This window comes from Paracoccidioides lutzii, assembly GCF_000150705.2.
Source record: "Paracoccidioides lutzii Pb01 unplaced genomic scaffold supercont2.15, whole genome shotgun sequence".
Classification (NCBI taxonomy): Eukaryota; Fungi; Ascomycota; class Eurotiomycetes; order Onygenales; family Ajellomycetaceae; genus Paracoccidioides; species Paracoccidioides lutzii.
The window spans coordinates 327,076-346,248 of record NW_015440961.1 but is presented as its reverse complement, the minus strand read 5'-3'; the positions used below and the strand labels follow the sequence as shown (position 1 = coordinate 346,248).

The 19,173-nt window shown below is 47.2% G+C and overlaps 7 protein-coding genes across 7 annotated transcripts; 4 read left to right on the top strand and 3 right to left on the bottom strand.

The window, feature by feature from the left end:
- Positions 1-140: 140 nt before the first annotated feature.
- On the top strand, positions 141-3,840 carry PAAG_12070 (hypothetical protein; the record flags this gene model as incomplete). The annotated part of the gene is made up of 4 exons (XM_002792288.2): positions 141-298; positions 449-3,165; positions 3,230-3,507; positions 3,715-3,840. 4 exons carry the CDS (start codon positions 141-143, stop codon positions 3,838-3,840), a joined length of 3,279 nt encoding a protein of 1,092 aa, XP_002792334.2.
- A 991-nt stretch (positions 3,841-4,831) lies between these two features.
- PAAG_12069 (hypothetical protein) lies at positions 4,832-6,784 on the top strand (the record flags this gene model as incomplete). Its single annotated transcript, XM_015847609.1, has 1 exon — positions 4,832-6,784. One exon carries the CDS (start codon positions 4,832-4,834, stop codon positions 6,782-6,784), a length of 1,953 nt encoding a protein of 650 aa, XP_015702759.1.
- A 489-nt stretch (positions 6,785-7,273) lies between these two features.
- Positions 7,274-8,810, bottom strand: PAAG_05618 (cell division control protein; the record flags this gene model as incomplete). Its single annotated transcript, XM_002792287.1, has 3 exons — positions 7,274-7,397; positions 7,481-8,244; positions 8,313-8,810. 3 exons carry the CDS (start codon positions 8,808-8,810, stop codon positions 7,274-7,276), a joined length of 1,386 nt encoding a protein of 461 aa, XP_002792333.1.
- A 590-nt stretch (positions 8,811-9,400) lies between these two features.
- On the bottom strand, positions 9,401-10,478 carry PAAG_05617 (hypothetical protein; the record flags this gene model as incomplete). Its single annotated transcript, XM_002792286.2, has 3 exons — positions 9,401-9,843; positions 9,928-10,399; positions 10,476-10,478. The coding sequence occupies 3 exons, from the start codon at positions 10,476-10,478 to the stop codon at positions 9,401-9,403; spliced, it is 918 nt and encodes a 305-aa protein (XP_002792332.1).
- Positions 10,479-10,697: 219 nt separating this feature from the next.
- On the top strand, positions 10,698-13,661 carry PAAG_05616 (hypothetical protein; the record flags this gene model as incomplete). The annotated part of the gene is made up of 4 exons (XM_015845636.1): positions 10,698-10,930; positions 11,058-11,789; positions 11,864-11,924; positions 11,991-13,661. The coding sequence occupies 4 exons, from the start codon at positions 10,698-10,700 to the stop codon at positions 13,659-13,661; spliced, it is 2,697 nt and encodes an 898-aa protein (XP_015699862.1).
- An 882-nt stretch (positions 13,662-14,543) lies between these two features.
- Positions 14,544-15,077, top strand: PAAG_05615 (hypothetical protein; the record flags this gene model as incomplete). The annotated part of the gene is made up of 3 exons (XM_015845635.1): positions 14,544-14,726; positions 14,768-14,860; positions 14,898-15,077. 3 exons carry the CDS (start codon positions 14,544-14,546, stop codon positions 15,075-15,077), a joined length of 456 nt encoding a protein of 151 aa, XP_015699861.1.
- Positions 15,078-16,091: 1,014 nt separating this feature from the next.
- PAAG_05614 (hypothetical protein) lies at positions 16,092-17,261 on the bottom strand (the record flags this gene model as incomplete). Its single annotated transcript, XM_002792283.2, has 1 exon — positions 16,092-17,261. One exon carries the CDS (start codon positions 17,259-17,261, stop codon positions 16,092-16,094), a length of 1,170 nt encoding a protein of 389 aa, XP_002792329.2.
- Between the last annotated feature and the right edge of the window lie 1,912 nt (positions 17,262-19,173).

Sequence of the window (19,173 nt, the reverse complement as noted above, 5' to 3'; positions counted from 1 at the left end):
TTGGAGCATCCGATGCTGACGTTGATGCGGGTTGATCCCAAGAAGGACTGCTGCGACTTTCTCTATTGGTGATTCTTTAGAAGCTGACCAATTTCCTCTTGAGTCCGTTGTGAGGTCTTCTCCATCTTCGTCTTTTCGTCATGAAATCTGTTCTGGAAAGGCGCCTTCTCAGGCGGGAGCTTGGGGACAATACTTCGTACGCCAGCATCGCAGGAATTTATGGCGATAAGGCTTGGATAGATGATATGGATATTGTTAATGAGCTTGGTGGACACACTGGTTGCGTTAACGCTTTAAGGTACTGTCCGCTATTCGGTTGCCTCTGTATATGTCCCTCACCTCCGTGGCTACTTACGTACCTGGAAACTGAGTATACTTGAGAAACACCGTTTTCATTGCATATGGATGTGGTAAATAAAGTACCGGCTGACATTGTGCCCACCTCTAGTTGGTCAAAGTCTGGGAAGCTCTTGGCCTCCGGCTCCGATGATCAGCATTTGAATATCTACTCCTATCAGCCTGAATCATCCACTGCTGCCTTCTTCCTAAATACTACCATACAAACAGGACATTCCGCCAATATATTCTCCGTAAAATTCATGCCCCACTCCAATGATCGGACCCTCGTTTCATGTGCTGGCGATTCCGAAGTTCGGGTCTTTGACATCGAGTACTCTGGTCGTCCCTCCGTGGCAACGGAATTTGCCACATCTGCTAGGAGTCGCCGATTTAACAACTTTTTTAACGGAATGTGGTACCTGACTGAGGCGAATACGAATGTACGCGTCTATAGATCTCATGCAGATCGAGTGAAACGTGTAGTCACTGAAAACTCGCCATATCTGTTCCTGACATGCTCAGAAGACGGTGAGGTGCGGCAATGGGACCTCCGTCAGCCGTCGTCTGCATACCCTTCACCTCGTGGCGGCCAAGGTTTTATGGCTTACAGGCCTGGTCGTAGCCACGACGACTCTAATGTTCCCCCTCCGTTGATATCATACAAACGATATCACATTGACTTAAACAGCATATCCTGCTCGCCGAGCCAGCCACAGTACATAGCCCTTGGAGGAGCCTACCTGCACTGCTTCCTTCACGACCGACGGATGCTAGGTCGTGACTTTCTGGCTGAGCGGGGCCAAACGGGGCAAACTGATGACAATGCCATGGGTCAGGCTACCAGATGTGTTCGCCGGTTCGCACCCAATGGCCAGAAAAAAGTCAAATCTAGAGATAGCGGTCATATCACAGCATGCAAGTTAAGTGATGCTAATCCCAACGAAATGGTTGTTAGTTGGTCCGGGGATCACATCTACAGCTTCGATATTATGCGCAGCCCCGATGCTAGAGACGTAAAGCAAACAGAGGAGCCAACTATTCAAGAAAGCTCTGGTACTAGGAAGAACAAGAAGTCCAAGACTCGAAAGCGGAAGAGGGGAAAGGCCAATTCTTCTGCGTCTAGGGCAAGTGATAATAGGCATCATTTACGGCGGAGGTCTGAGAATGGACTCGACGGTGAAGATATGTCCTTCAGAGTTCGATATGGTAATGGCTACTCTGAGAATATCCCGCTCGATTCGCTCGCAGGGAATGATCAAGACGCCACTTCGGAATTGATAGAAAGGGCGCGGGAGTCGGTTCTCAATGAGGCCCAAAAGTTGAGCTTGAGAATTGCGAAGACTCTTGTTGAAATTAGAAAACTGCTATTTTCTGTTGATGCGTCGGTGAGGGTGGCTGCTGAAACCGAACTAACACCGTTCACAGCATCTTTTACGTCTATTTTAGGCTATGCAGCAACATGTCTGTCTGAAATGGATGAGGTCATCAGGACTTGGAGATATCCCCTCAATCCGTCCCGTGATGACGTTATATTTCAGCAGGCATTGCGGAGAAACCGTGAAACTTCCCGTCGCTTCGTTCAGGCTTCAGGCGCCTTAGCAAGGGTGCTCGGAGGGAGACTTCAGACTCCATCAGATTTAGATAGTCCTCAGCTGGAATTATTCCGCGAAATAGTGCCTGCCCCAACTGAAAACGGAACGATAGACCCTTCAGCCCAATTTGGGTACGACTTCCTAAAAGCAATTATACTTTGGCTCGAAGGTGGACGTGAGGCACTTTTGCGCGGCTTCCGATGGAGTCATGCCCATCGGCATGACAGTGCGAGATATCCCATTCCGGAACATGCAGAAGACGACTCCATTGAAACCATCTTGATTCCATATTTTCAGAATCTGGCTGGTAGCGAGGCTGTCATCAATGTTGATGCTTCCAGATTTGAACATGATTCCTCTCGTGTCTTGTTCGACTCGCAATCTGCTGCTGTCAACGCATTTGCTGAAGCCATAAAATTGCCCTTGGAGGACCTGTCAGGGAGTGCCGCGGCTTTAGCAGCTGAAAAAAATGGGGGGAGTAGCGAGAATAGGACAAACCTGCAAGCCTTGGACCGGCGTGCTTCTTATCGATTTTGGGGCCTCAAAGTTGGGAGGGGAATTCTCATGGAGGTTGGTGAGGGTGTCAACTTCGAGTTTGTTAACCGCGCTTTTGGTGGTATTCGGACTACTATTGAGGAAGAAGACAAAGACGATGATCAATGGGAAAAAGTCCAGGAGGATATTGATCCCGATGAAGAAGAGGAGCAGATTGAGGAGGTCAGGCTGGTCAGTCGCAGAGATCAAGAAAGAAGAAGACGACATCGCCAAGCAAGCACTCCTAGGAGTGACCAAACTCCACACAATCCAGAGTCACCCGTGCCTGACTCGGCAGGACAAAACGAGATAGATGGCGATTCTAACGAAGACGATTCAGATCTTGGCAATGACGATTCGGAAGACGCAGATGATTATCTCTCGGAGTCTGACGATGAGGGCCATGACGAAAGTGATTCTGATAGTGACGAATTTGGTGTAGATAGTGGTCGCCTATTCGTCCGTCGGGGTGCAGGACAACGGAATATGGTTGAAAGCAACGTTCCATGCTACTCACATATTAACGTTTACAGGGGCCATTGCAATATCAAAACGGTTAAAGACGTGAATTATTTTGGATTAGATGACGAATATGTGGTCAGCGGTAGCGACTCTGGGCATGTATTCATTTGGGACCGGAAAACTTCGGATTTGGTCAACATCTTGGAGGGAGATAGTGACGTTGTCAATGTTGTTCAAGGTAGGATTTAATCTGTCACCAAATTCATCTTAGAGGTCTAATTAGCTAAGAAAAAATTTTGCAGGCCACCCCTATGAACCAACACTTGCAGTTTCAGGAATCGATCGAACTATCAAAATATTCTCCCCGGACGCTCATGCTCAGAATAACGCCCGCCTTGGAATTAATATTGCGGATCCCGATGCGCAAGCTAACATTGTTTATGGAAATCACCTTGGAGGAAACCAAACCGGTCGTCAAGAACATGGGCTTAAAAGCCGGAAGTGCATGCAGGACAGCTACCAGATCATGAGCCAAAATGACATCAACCGGCAGGGAGGGATGAACGAAGCCTTCATCACGGTACGTGGGATAGAATCCTTCACCGAGCACAGGACAACGGTATCATTCTCTGAATGGGAGTCGTGGTTCTCATAATAATAGAAACCCATTTGTCCCCTTTTTGTTATAACAAAATACTCTTACCCGTGCTTAATTTTTTTTTTTTTGGGTGGGGTTCTCTTCAATATTCTTGATGCTTATTTGATTTCCTTTTCTTGGATTATTTAGAGGGGTATGCTGGCCCGACTCGCTGCCACGCTGAGAGAAAGACAAGTTATTCGAGGCACCGTGGATACCCCGGAGGGGGGGGAAGGCGGGACCATCGTCTTGGATGAAAATTGCAACGTGAGTTGAAATATAGCTCTTTCATTCCCATTCTAATTTACCCACTCCTGCTGGTTAGAATGCTGGCGTGAATGTGGAGACAAAATATTGACTGTTTGCAGGTTATGTGAATGGGCTTTCTGGTTTCGCCGTGACGGCCTTTTCCCTCGAGTAGAACGAAGTACAAACTCGACTCCTTTCCCACATTTGATTGATGAAACGTACTCCATAGACACGGCGTTGTTGGGCATTCCCGCAACGGGCATTGCCGCCATTTTATTAATATTCTATTAACTGCACAAAATAACGGCACATTGCATATTTTAATTTTTAGCATATCTGCATTCTTTTCATTTTGTGATGGCTTTTTTGTGAGCTGAATTGGGGTATATGATTGCAAAAGCGGACAATATTGTAAATCCCGTATAATCAATTATCTGCAGGATTATTTTTATGTGTTGGCACAAAGAATATCAGTACTGAACTCTTTTCCGTAGCGAGTTTGATCAAATCGAGGTTATCAGTTCCGGAAGTCCGCCACTAAATATCCGTTGTGCCATCAATGGATCCATCCTAACATTCCCAGAGTTGATTTAGGGTGGAAAGTCACATGGAATCGATATTTTTTTTTTTTTTTTTTTTACCTTTCCCCCTTCATCTTGGAACAAGCTGAGAATAGACCATTGTAGCATTCTTATTATATTTAAATTTGTTTTAAATAGAGATTCTGTACAGGCAGCTCGGGGAATTGCAGGTTGCTAAAGTGCAAACCAGAGCAGTGTTGCGCAGGTGATCACTACAGGGCATTTGATCTCATCCAACAGGACAAAAAAAGGGAGGGAGAAAACCAAGGGGTCATCTTCTCTCAAAAAAGAGGACAAATCGGGTTTTCATTTTGTCTCTCGAAATACTCAATAACTGGAAAAAAAAAAAAAAAAAAAAAAAAAAAAAGCGCATTTGGAAATTCTTCATTTTAGCCGTTTAGCATTCCCTACTCTGAAAGCAGGCGTGCCCACTAAAGATGTCTGTCCAAATCAACAGCTTCAACAGCTACGACATTGACAAGACGAAGAACAAAAGTGCCGGCATCGCCCTCCTTAAACAGCGTGAGGATGCCACCGCTTTACTTTACGCAGACCCCCACAACCCCATGAGACATCTTCAGCGTGGCACGGTGCATTTTGAGCTTGGATACCCCGATCTTGCAGCTGCTGATGCATATCGTGCGCTGACTTTGTTTGAGGCTGTGATTGATCCGGATTCTAGCGAGTACAAGGCACATAAAAGGGTGGGGTTGGATTCCGTGGATTCGATTGGTTCCCTTGGGTTTGTGGATGGGGTTGCGAGCAGGCATATTCGAGATGCTGAGAAGAGCAGTGGTAATGATCATGGCAATTCTGAAGACGGTGATGAAGAAGATGAAGAGGAGGTCTGTTTTGAACCCGTTTCTCAAGACGAATATACGGAGCATATATGGCAGGTGTACATCTTGCTCGTGAAAAGCCTTGTTCAGTGTGGTTGTATGAGAGATGCATATCATTTCTGCATACAAGCTATGAACCTGTCCGGCGTTGACTTTAAATGCAGCTTCGATGAGTTAGAAGAGCAGCTGAATACCATCAAACGCTCGTGTGTGGCATCCCTGCGGTCCCGGAAGCGGAGAGAGAGACGGGTGCTTAGTTCTGCTATTGAAGACCAAGAACAAGAAACCGATGACGAGCTGCTGGCAGAATTTGAGCCTGCGCATCTCGACGGTCAGGGGTTTGCGAGGAGGGTTTTGTATCCCTGGAACACACACGAGCCAGACCGCCACGCGCCTGAGACTTTGCAGCTGCTGAATGAAAGGCTTAAGAAAGTGGCTCCCAAATGCGAAGTGCGCTCCATCGCCCTGCCTGCACTATATGATAGTACCACAGACAGCACAGCAGCTGGTAAAGGGGGAGAAGGAGAAAAAACTTCCGTCCAACTCGGTTTAGTAGCAACTCAAAACATCGCGCCTGGAGAGACTTTCCTCCACGAGTCATCCTTCCTAACCGCGACGAATCGCCTACATGACGACCTGTGCGATGCTTGCAACGGACCAATCCCGGATCTCTCCGCCGCAGACCCCTCCGTCGCCTGCGAGAATTGCCAAGATACCGTATTTTGCAGCCAGGAGTGTCACGATCTCGCTCAGAGTATCTACCACCCAGCCGAGTGTGGGAAAGAGGGCCTCGAGGCCATTGGAAAGGACATCCAGGACCCGAAAGATAAGGCCGATTACTTATATCTTCTCCTGCTACGCCGCGCCATCGCCATGGTGGCCACGCAGCGCATACATCCACTAGACTTGCAGGAGGTAAAGTACATCTGGGGCGATTTCTACCCGCTCGATGATGGGTTGCTCCCACCACCTCCACCGCCTCCACCTCCTCTTCTTCCTCCATCATCACCATCACCTCTCCAATCCTCCCAACCCCCTTCGGCAACCCTCCCCTTCTCCTTCCACCTAACAATCCTCCAACCCACCCGCCTCCTCGAAGAAATGGGGCTGGATCCCTTCACCACCCTCCCCCTCTACGACACCTGGATCCTAAACACCCTCTACGCCAAATTCCGCGGTACGGCCTCAGGCCGCCTGTCAACCTGGGATGGGGGCCCGGAAGTCTGCGCCGTGCACCCGCTCTGGTGTCTGGCGAACCATTCCTGTGATCCGAATGTGCGTTGGGAATGGGGTGGGAAGATTACGTTTACAGCTAGGGGGGAAGAGGAGAGGGTTAGATGGGGGGGTAGGGGTGGAGAGGTTGAGGTAGGAAGCGGCAGGGGGAGGGGGATTAGGAAGGGGGAAGAGATTTTAAATTATTATTGTGATGTGGGGTTGGGGGTGAGGGAGAGGAGGGAGTGGGCAAGGGGGGCGTTGGGGGGTACGTGTCTGTGTGAGAGGTGTATGTGGGAGGAGAGAGACGAGAGAGGTGAAGGGGTTCTGAAGAACTGAACTTCTCTCTCCCACCCTCTGTTTTCTAACCTAGTGGTATACTTTTATGATGCATTTGGAATACGTTTTGGCGTAGGAGTGATTTTACGTCTTGTTGTTAACATTTAGAATTAGATATGACCTCCAATAGAGAGGGACAAAAAATTAGAGATCAATAAACTGATATAACAACCGAATAACAAGACCATCTTTTTTTCATTATATCATCATATCATCATTATCAGCATTGCAAGGCCTAATATACACACTTGTCGTATCTGAGCAAAATAAAATTTATGCGAGAGAATATAAGGACATTTCGAATGAACAACGGCGGGAATGTTAGAGATCAAAATGGAAAGAGGGAGAAACGGTATAATAATTTCATTGTCAGAAGATCTCCTCGATGGTGAAGGAACATGAATTCGTCGCAGAGGAGGATAAGAAAATGGAGGCGTTTGTGCGCAGCTTGGAAGGGAGTCAAGAGGCTCCCATTGATGGGTAATGGATTTACTGAGCGTGAACGACAAGTTCCTCGTATAAATCATCAGGAATCTTTCGTACTATTAGGACAGTAAGCGCAATGATCTCTTTGGCGTCTAGTGCGGGAAACACGCGGAGAATTTTATTCGGACTACAGCCTCATATGTCAGTTAGATCTCATTTATGAGTCAGAGAAGATACGGCTCAACCCGAAAAAAAGAGCATAGTACACACCTTGGACTAGCTAAAATGTGATCCCGCATCCTAATCAACTGAGCGACGATGCACAAAATATGTAAATGCGGTCCATAAGCGAAAAGAAAATCCCACAGATGCAGAACCTCAGGTAGAGGCGGTGTGCAAGCGCAAAGAGTAAGAACGGACGGGAATGCATATAATTCAGCATACATCCCCTTGCCAAAAAGATGGTTTGCGAGTTTGGGCTCGACGACCTCCAAACATTTATCCACGAGCTTTAGTCCCTTGTGTACACCGTCCATGGTACCCCTGACATATCCAGGGCATTCTCTGGTGACAAAGTAATGGAAGAGGGCAAAGGCCTCCACTTCGCTTCTGGAAGCGTAGAGAAATGGCGCGCAAAGAACGTTCATTCCCTGCACGTAAATTGCGGATTCGGATGTTGCGTGTGATGTCGTAGAAGGTGTGTTACAGGGAGTGGAGGAAAATCCATCAGTTGAAGATGGAGAAGGTTCTAGGGAAAGGTTCCTAGCGTGATGTTCCTGTTGGGATATGTGAAGTTTCGCAGTCTCTTCTTTTGAGTCATGTATCTTCCAGGCAACGGCGTTCAGCAGGCGAATCAGGCTTGCCTCCGTAACTCGACGTTTGAAAAGCGGGTCCGTGGCTAGAGTTCGGAAAGTATCATTGCGAATCTTAGTATATGCGGGGGAGCGTCCCCGATGGACGAGGGACAGGTACTCATCCGTTGGCAGAGGCGCAATATTAAGAAGCGCTAACCAGAGGTATATGCGATGTGGTGACTGAGGAAATTATTGAGTCAACTGGAAAGCGAAATACTAAGATGCTCAACAGATGTGAAATATCATACCATTCCATCACCGTCGGAATCGACTCTATTGGACAAAACGAGGTACCTTAGATCCTGTAAGCCTGCAGCCATACCATCCACAGACGGACCATCTCTTAGCAAGATATCTAGACTCGACCGTCTCCCCACGAAACCCAAGGAACCAGATTTTCTTCCACCAGCAGGTCGCCTACGGTTTTGTTGTTGCTGATATTGTTGATGCTGTTGTAGGGCAGCAATGCTGTTTGAAGTAACATCGCTATTGGATCTGGTTCGAGTACGAGTCAGAAACGTAGGGGCCTCCGTATTATTTTGACGTTCTGCATTTTCTTCAGGACGGTCTCGATAGCTGGCGGGACTGCGCTGGAGTGGCTGGCGCGGATTATGAGGGAAAGTTGAGGTGTTTGAAATGAGGCTTTGATGCGATTGAAATCTACGGAGCGTTCGAACGGCCTGCGGTGAAGTTGGAGAACCCGCCACGGAGGGTAACTGGAACTGGGGCTGGTGTTTCGAGCTCATTGTGGATTCAGCGTGGTAAACTTGTTGGTCCGGAGAAATAGCGGGGTGGATTAACGATGCAAGGAAGATGGGGACCGGCCGATATCATGGCTCCCAGAGACAACTACTAGGAATTGTATATACTGTGGCAGCTCAGACAGAGGTGGTAACCCAGCTATCCAGCCATTCTTTGAGCTGCTGATTGTGCTGTTGGATTCCTCTGTACACATCGCCTCAATCCATATATATGCCAGAATACACATCAATAAGCTGGTTGTTGTTGTTGTTGTAGTTGTTGTTGCGTGTGGGGAAAGCAACCTTGGCGTGGGTCTTGGCGCCTTGCTTAAATAATACACAGCACGTGGACGCTGCGGGAGAATGTTATCCCGGATTAAGTGATTATTAAACTTGAACTTTCATTCAACGATATGTTGACCATTGTATATGGAGTACGTGATATTGTATATATTTATATCTATAGTTACCCTGTGATAAAGGCTGATTATCATGCATTTAACCCAAGCAACTCCCGATACGCCTGTCCAAACCCAAAAGGATAAAGTAAAGTGAAATAAAATAACAAAATGTCATCATCACCATGCATTGTTTATTCACTGTTCCTTTGCGATACCACCTTGTCCGACAGCGGCTGTTGCGGTGACTGCCGTGCTACCCGTCAGGCTACCAACAAATTCTTGATACCGAAATACCTCTGATCGATTTGCTGCTCCGCCAAACCCGGTTGATCTCGTTCCCTTCGATCCAAATGCCCTCCTGCCAGTAAACCCTTTGACCACTTCGTCCACTTCTCTCGCTGTCAGCGGACTCTCGCCCGCGTCGGGACTTGTGCTAAGCAGCGCATCCCGAAGCTCTTCCAGGTCTATTTGGCCGCTGTCATCTTCATCAAAAGCTGCAAGTGCGTTAAGAAGCTCCTGTGCGGACGAGAGCGGAGCAAGCAGATTCGCTATTGAGTTCAGATATGTTGGGAGGTTGAGCGTTTGCGGTGCCCCGGGTGGGAAGTACTGAGAAGCAACTAACGGGGAGGAATCTTGTCCTAAACCGGAGAGACAGGGTTAGTTACGCCAGAAAATAATTTTTTGTGGCATCGCTAATCATGTAGGATAGGTTTTGGCTATACCTAACTTGACCAGAATATCGACAACATCGTCCCGATTGACCTGCCCGTCATTGTCACGATCGAGAACCTGGAAGGCTTCGCGCATTTCCCGTAGCTGGGCTGGTGGTAATTTGCCCAGAGTGTCATTGTTCATGGCTGATCGGTCTGCCACTTTCAATTCCATCGTTGAAGATGTGCTGCCGGTTCGCACATGGGACGCTCTAGTTGGTGATGCTGCGATTTCCCTGGACTTTTGGGCCAATGGAGAAATCTGGGTATCTGAGAAGACAGGTACATTGTCTGCAGCATGCAATTGATTTAGTTTGCTGGGGGACTGGATGGGCGTGGTCGCCTTGCTGCCAGGACTGCCAGCGGTATTGGGACGGATAACTGTAGTGGGAGAAGCAGCAACGGATGGTCGTCGGAACGGAGAAGTGCGAGTCGAACCAAAGGAGAGAGGAGAGGGTTTGTAAGGTGTCGTATTAGGTGTGACCTGCGAACAGAATGATGTTATTGGAATTCATCAGGGGAAGTAATAGCATTCAAGATGCTGATGAATGCGATCTTACCATATTGGCGATGTATGTACATCAAAAACACTATCAAAATGATTCTTCTCTCTAGGATTCCATTCCCAAATAAAATACTGTTTCTGTGTCGTAGTTGTTATTGCTGTCTTGGTAGTTTGTCGTTGTTCGTTGCTGCAGATAATAAGCCTTGTCTGATATCATTCATCCGAAGTAAACAATCGGACTATTGATTATCCGGGACCGCTTACCTAACCACCCGCCATGTGGCACGTGCACGCTCGGAGACACATGAATGAAGACGGTGAAATCGAAGCAGATAGACAACATCCATCTTACAACAACATAACATTTATGATATTCACATCCAGATACCTCCAGGATAATGGATTACAGCCATTGCCACACATCTGGTTTCGGTTGCTGCGTCTGCGGCGGGATGGCTTGATTGGGCCCTCCGAGATAACGCCGTGGTACGTCTTTTGGCTTTCGGTACCGTGAACACCTGCCCCTGAACTTTCTCTACCCCGACGACGATTTACCACCATCTATGGTATGCTGCCCGCTAAGGTCTAAACAAGCCAACCTGCCTACCGATTAGCTAACTAAACTATACATCACCAGACATGAGTATGCTCATGTTATTCATTCTCGCTCACCGGCGCAATATTCTCCTCTACACATCCCAATCATGAGTGGTGTATCCCACCGTCTTCCTTCAGACCGCTTGTCTGGTGAGCGACGTACTTCGTTTGCGTCACTCCCCACCTCCAGTGCCTCCACCTCCAGCAAATCCAACCAAAATGGACCTCGAAAACTTCCTTCCCAGACATCTCTGCACCGGAGATCGCCAAATAGCTCGATGTCATCCTTACGACCACGTTCTACTCGATCATACAATAGCTTCCAGGCCAAACGACGGAGACTAAAATCTCAATATCCTCTAGACTCTCCCGAGCTGCATGTCGAGTATATCCTTGTGGCTTCGTTCCACGTGGACCGCGGTCCAATCATGGAACACCAATATCCCAGTGCGATCAGCGGTGATGAAAATATGTTGGCGGAGCTCATGTTACCTGATCAAACTCATGTTCGCAGTCAGGACTGGACTATATTTTTCCTTCACAAGGATGCGGGGTCGGAGGAAGAGCAGGAGTGTGGAGATTCCTCCGTGGACCAACAAGCCGCAAATAGTAGGATAAGACAAGAGAATGAGGGTTTGAATGATGGTGGTTCTGAGGTATCAGTGGGCGATGAAGACGAGGTCGAGGACGAGGACGAAGAAAATGGGGAAGGTCCCCCGCTCATGTATGTGTTAAATCTTGTCAACACAAAACAAGATACATCAGTAAAGCGGTATGTATATGACTGACCCCGTTGCCTCCCGTTGCATTCATTCTCTCTGCTTACCTCTGATGTTATTTTTTTAGGGGAGCTGTAGTTAAGGCCATGGCAATATGTACACGGCATTCTTTTCTTCATATATATAAGGTTTGTCACACAGATGCAACATCCTCATTTCAATGTTAATTAGCCTTTATCGGCTGACCATTCTAGCCCTTACTCCTATTGGCATTGGAAGATTATTTTAAATCACCGTTCCCGGAAACACTGGCAGCCTTGTATAACTCACTGAATGCAATGGACCTTTCACTGTTACCCCGACTTACCTACCTTGAACGCCATATCCTACAGGCTAGTGACGCAAAAGACATGTTTATTGAAAAATTCGAGCAAATGGTTAAGCAAAGGTTAGCTGAGGAAAGGATCTCTCACGACAGCAACGGATCTCCTCAAAGAAGCTTATCCACCCCGAAATACGCCCTCCCCAGAGATACCCATGAATTTGAGTCCAAAATTATTTATAACGATATTGCAATTCCAGTCAAAGTTCCTTCTGCCATTTCACCGGAAACAGTCGGTGACTTCTCTCTCATCAAACTCATCCAAACTTTTGGTGGACCTCATTCCAGCTCACCTCAACCCTTTGCCCTCCACTCTCACCTTACGAGCAGCGGAGCATATACGCATCCTATAATCGTCTTGGTTAATGCTTTGCTTACTCAAAAACGTGTTATTTTTCTGGGTCACAATCGACCGTCCGGTGAAGTTGCTGAGGCGGTTCTTGCAGCATGTTCTTTAGCATCGGGAGGCATACTCCGTGGCTTTACACGGCATGCCTTTCCATATACTGATCTCACTAAAATAGATGAACTGTTGAAAGTTCCCGGTTTTGTGGCTGGAGTCACTAACCCAGCTTTTGCTAACCATCCCGAGTGGTGGGACCTTCTCTGTGATCTTCCCAGCGGCCGCATGAAAATAAGCAGTTGTATCGAACCTGCTCCCGTTTCGGAGGGATTTCTGTATTTTCAACAGCAAAACTTAACCGCTCCCTCTGTGCTCAATTCCGCACCTTCCTCAGCCGATCTAACAGGCGACTCCGCTTTCATGGAGGATATCCTCCATAGTATTGCATCACGCCACGGAGAGTGGGCGATTCGTGCAAAATGGCGGGCTTACATCACAAAATTTACCAGGATTTCCGCCACATTCGAGCAAACCGTCTATGGAGCTACGGCACTCCACATCATGATTTCTGGTGGGGATTCCGCTGATGGTCGATCTGGTCGCCAATCCGACCCTTCCGATCCAACGCCCCTACGCGGGCATGGATACGTCTGGCCCGATGTTGCCACCAAACAACGCGAACTAACAGCCTGGGTATCCCGAATCGAAGGCTGGAGAAACACACGCTCATATTACTACTTCATCCAAGATACAGCTGCACTCTATCTAGTTGGAAGACCCGTCCAATCCATCGACATCCACCACCATCACGATCGGCTGCGCTTGCTTAAACTTAGCCACGCAGACTCAGCACAGATCTATCTCGCCCTCTCTCGCGTTTGCAATGATTACAGTTCGATATGCCAACTTCTAACAGTCACACCGGAGAGTCAGGCGGGCCTGTTTTACATCTCAATGGGCCTATTCCACCCCAATTTAACCGTACGAGAAGCAGTTGTCGACCTGTTGGACCGGATTTCTGCGCATGAAGCTGGACGTCATTTCTGGGCACAGCTAAGCAGGTTCACGAAGCTTGCTTATTTTAGAGTAAAAAGGGACAGGGATGCGGAGAAATGTAGCCCAACTGAAGATCCGCAGAACTTTGGTAGAGCGTCTTTGACAGACTCATCATCTGCGAAAGCATGGGGCAGAAGAAGCTAGACTTTCATAGCCCCCTCTCCCGTGGTCCGCAAATACCCTCCCTTTTATGACCTGATACAAGTCGCGCATAAACTACACATTTTTCGTGGTGGTAGCTATAGCTTCAATTCCCCTCAAATCCTTGTTTCACCCATCCATGACGTTTTCCAATCCTGTCCAATGAAGATTTCTTTTACTTTGATCGCTCATGATCCATAACTACACCACACGCTTAGTGCTTATCTTCCCATGATATCCAACACAAATAAATCATTTACCTACGATATATATTTCCATTTAGCCATATTGGCCCATCTTGGCATCTGTAATGCATATATATCGAAAACTAAAAGCCATTCTGTATTATTGTCATTAGCATCAACCTCTCTGCGGCTTTTCATACAAGGTATTTATCCCTCACTCCCTCCCCTCCAACACATTACACGCACCTATTTCTCCACTTGGTTTCGCATTTCTATCTATCTCACTTCGTGTTCTGATTTGTATGGATGGAATTTTTGATATTCTGCTTTTGACTACGAAGGTGCTAAGACGGCCATTGTTCTACATCTTATAAGGTTTGCTTTTCCTTGTCTCCGTAATGTCATTATCCTTATTTGTTAGGAAAACTGAAACGAATACCCTTAATATATGTATCTAGATATGTAGTTATCCTTTTTTGCGCAAAATGCAAACTACGAGTCGCAAACTACTGCTCGTATTATGATTTGATGCCTATTGCCTGACGGAAGAGCTGATACGCGGAAGTAAATATTCATTTGTTTCTTTTGTTATTTTCAGGCTACACATATTTTCCGAACCAATTTCTTTCACAAATTCTTCAGAGACCATAATTTGGCCAAACCAGCTACGCAAGGGGACAACTCCACCGCAGGAACTACAATGAAATCGCTACCTCGAACTCCCCTGGCCCCATCAACAAGAAGTACGGGGGAAAAGGAACATCAAGGCGGAATACTTTTAACACCGCTGACAGCACATACTGGTCCACGATCTAATGCCTATGGTATCACTACACGAAACCTGTTCAATGCCATGCCTGGTTCTGCTCATAAACCCTCAAACGTTCACGGAGGTTTCCAGTGCGTTGACTCCTGCTCTCCCAGAACCAAATCCCTCTGCAGAATCCAACTACCCAATATAACCTAAAACTTCTATCCGTCAGAAAATCCCGTGGCCAGGAGCTTATCCACCTCCATGTCGACAATTAGAAGGCTCTCATCTTGTATCTATTAGACGATACAGGCCAAATACCATCAGATCGACGACGTGGCTTCGTCCATTGGAGAACAATTTGGAATGTTCTGCGATCATACCGAGAATGGTCCCCGGGGTAATACTCTCGGGGGGTTGCTGCGCCCATTCAAAAAGTATCCTGCATTCGTCCGTGACATGGGCGGGGGTTCTGATGGCTGATAGGGAAGATGCGAAAACTGAAAAACTGGACAGTGGATGAAGATATGGAGGGAAAAAGTAAGTATATTGGTTCTCTCCGACTCGCGCGATAGATGTAATATCAGCCTAGGTTGGTCTTTTCTTTCATAAGGATGCTTTTGGACGACTGGGCCTGTTTAACGGATGGAGGATGAAGTATGAGATTGCTGGAAGGGGCAGAAGTTGAAGTGTTCGGAGAAACAACCAAGAAGGATATATATGCATGCAAGCGCTGTCAGGGTATCTATAGTAAATACGGGTAACTATATCGCGTTGTGGTACACAGGGGATGTTAGCCATATGGTTAAATTACGGTAATTCCGCTCCTGACGAAAGAACTGGAGCTACAAGGCATTCTATTCCATTGCCCTTCCGTAGTTTTCCAGTGTACGACATGAGAATGATATCGGGGAAACCTAATTATGGAAGTATATTGCGTATATTTTCCGTTCACATCCATGTTAACCCCAAGAGATAGGTACAAGCATGTAAAAGCTTTTGGAATTTTTTTGTTTGCTGAACATATCCGGTCAGGGGACTCGTATATCAATGCACCATGCATAGATGGCTAGTGTGAACTAAAGCCAGCCACTTGGTCAGAATTGGGGAGAAAAAGATATATAACAATCAGCGGGTAGCAACTCCGTTTGAATAGGATAGAACAAGTCATCAGTTGTGGGTGAGGGTGCTGCCGTCACCGTCAGATTAGATGGATACGATGTCTGGAAGGTTAGAGATATATTCCTTCAGCCACCATGTGCGGATACTCGTGGAGGGAATCTGTTGAAGAGGGATTGGAGACAATGTGAATGAGCTTTCTTACACTTGGGAAAGAAGAACGAATGCAAATATAAATACAAAACATAAAGTTGTCCACCATTGCTCCCAATTTATTATCCCAATATGCTCAAGAAGGTATATGTAATATAAGAATCAAAAATCAAAAATCAAAAAAACATAATAAATATGGATAGCAAGAAGAATAAAAACACATTATCATAGAAGTCCACCAAGTAATGGCATCCCGACACAAAATAGGATCATATAACCCATAATCCTCAGTAAAGAGGTCACCTTCACCATCCTCGTTGTCGACCCGGCCCCTGTATCCTTACCAACTTTAACCGCTGAGACAACAAAGGCCGGCCCACAATTAATATTGATTTGATTGGCAGCAGGCATATATGTTTTCACGATGGGTTGGTTATCTGTCGTTGCCGCGCGAGAAAAGGACTGCATCGTTGCCTGTAGACACTTGTTACAAGTCGGGCGACTGGAGCCTGGCAGATTCATGCCTAGGGGTAAGTAGTATATGAACGAATTGGACGGATTGGTGCCATTTACGACCGCATCAGAGAAGCAGTAGTTATGAGTGTCCGGGGATTTGAGGCACATGGCGTCGTAAACTGCCGTGTATGCGCGGAGACCGTTGTGTGCTTGAATGACGATAGGCTGCTGGAGCCTAAGATCCTCGCCACAAACTTCCTTGGAGGTGAGTTTCGCGGCTAGGTCGCTCATGATTGCTTTGCAGTCATCTCGGGGAGCAGAGCAGGCGGCGTCCAGGATTCGGGAGAGGCGAGCAACGGAGCGCGACGCTTCAAAGAAAGAGAGAGAGGATTGAAGAAGAAGGGAGACAGGATAACAGTTCTGGAAGGAGGAGTTGGTGAGGAAATCTTGAAAGAATATGGGGCAAGCGGGGTTTGTGAAATTGGAACCCAGATTACTGTCGAAAGGACTGGGGAGGGGGGTATCATTGGCTGAGCCCGTTGGGGTGGGAGAGTCTGTCTTGGTGGGTCCAGAATATTTTGTCGTGGGGTCAGATGTGGAGGTGGATACGGATGTTGATGCGGATGTGGAGGAAGAAGAACCCTTTGTTGGTTCCGATGAAGTTGATGACGCTTTTGTGGTGGAGCTGACAATGGAAGTTGAAGAGGATCCTTCACCCGCCCTGGCCTTTACTCTGTTTTGAGGATCGCCCCGTCGTTGTAGAGGAACTTCACTGCGTGGTTCTGCAGGGATGGTATGGAGATCGACAAAGATCTCCCTCAGATCGCCGCCCCCGTTTTTATTCTCCATCAACGAATAATCAACGCGGTGATTAGCGCCAGGAACCTCAACAAATTGGTTTACGATGACTCCTTGCTGTTTCGCAGGAGATTGTGGCATGGCAAATGCTGGAGATGAGCACAAGACAAGCAACAAAAGGCAGGTCAGGAGCGACACTGAAGGCGAAACAGAAGCATGCATTGACGCTGGCATTGGACACCGCCAGCTAGGTCGGGACCTCCACCGCTGCCGCAGCAGAGACATAATTAATATTAAAAGAAGAATAGTCAAGCCAAAAGGTAGAGATCGTGGGAATACTCAGGCTTGTACAGAGATGTCAAGTGAACATCTCCGTAGAAAAACTCATGAAGGAAAAAACGAATGGATACTAAACGAGTGTGGAGGTGGTCGGGGTTGGAAGCGGAACCCAGGTCCAAATCAACAATGAGATTAGATCATGTCAGTGATTTGAGCCAGCGCAAGTAAACGCAGATATCCGCGGTGTCTATTTGCTCTGAACCACACCCTGATTAAAGCACAGTGAAAACGCAGAGTGAAGGAGAAGGGATGATGGACTTTTTCTTTGGCGAAATACTCCCTATATGAGAAGTAGCAAAGCGAGCAAAGCGTTTACGCCAGAATCTGGTAAAAGCAGCACAGAGTTTTGTTTGGCAGCGGCCTCGAGTCCGTCAAGCATGGGAAGACCCTACACAGTAGAGTAATTAAACGGCGAGGGGTGGCGTGGTCTGGAACCCTAAAATAAGACACGAGCTTGCGGGTTGGGTAAGAAAGATTCCAGAAAGAGGCTGTGATTGTGATCTGTCAGGAGATCCAATTAGGGCCGATGGTCCCCACCTCACCCTCGTTATTCATAGAGAAGCTCTGGAGGAGACGTGGAGGAAACGAAAATATTGTCAGCTCCAGTTTATAATATTAGTCGAGATACCACACAAATGATAATATCATCCTGTTGCCCTGGTGGTAATTAATGATCCTCCATTTGGCCAACAAATGATGGAGAGAATAAACGTAGTAACGATGGCGTCCACGTATCCCGATGGTCACTGTCATGTGCGGAGTGTTTATGGCAAAAGCGCGAATAATCCCCCGTTAGCATCATTAAAATTATTAAGTGAATTGCTTGGCACAATCTTGCGTGCTGCTGAACACCGTGAAACCTGGTCGTTGCTGATTATTGTGGGTGATTCATTTAGGGGTCTGCTCGATCCTCAGGGATTCCAGTGGTAAGAAAGTCGAATATCAATGTTGTAGCATCCTGGGTGCAACAGGATACAGGGTTGCACTGTAGACCGTTTAGGCCTTTGTATAGTTGACAATTGATGACTAGTTATTTGTGCCTTTTCATATCCCCATGCACTACTCAGTATGACCATGTGCATGGCGAGATTCCATGAATGTTTGATGGCAGGGAAAAAACTCCCAAGGTCCAAAGAGATTCTCGCTGAGGTTAACATCCGCCAGCATGTCCGCCCCACCAGGACAAAACGGATAGCATTGCGTTTATCATTTAATATGTCGAACCAACGTGAGCCGAAATACAGCCATGACCTTCAATAATGTTCGTGGTTCAAGCATTGCCTATGGATGAACAGAGACATGAGATGGTTCCCCACTCAACCACAATCGGATGACCAAGTATGTTGTATCCATCCATCCAAACAATGATGGCATGTATGGTCGAATCCTAAATGTGAACGCTGGAAATATCCGTGCAGCCCCGCTGTATGGATCGAACAAACCCCCCAGCTCGCTTCCCTCTCGCTGTCGGGATCAACCAGCATCGGGCGCTGGCTGTCGTGGGATTCCTGGAGAAGTTTTACGCGCGATAACCCCTTTTTTACCCGTGGCCCAGAACCCCACAAGGCGTGATAGTGGCATTTAAGCGAAATTTGTCTTGGTCGCAGGTAACCAATTCCCTCCTTAGCTGGGGTCGACCAACCCACGCTAGGAGAGATAGCCCTCTTGGAGCCTTAGCCGAAAGCCTCAACTTGAGCTGGGCTCTGAAGAGGAG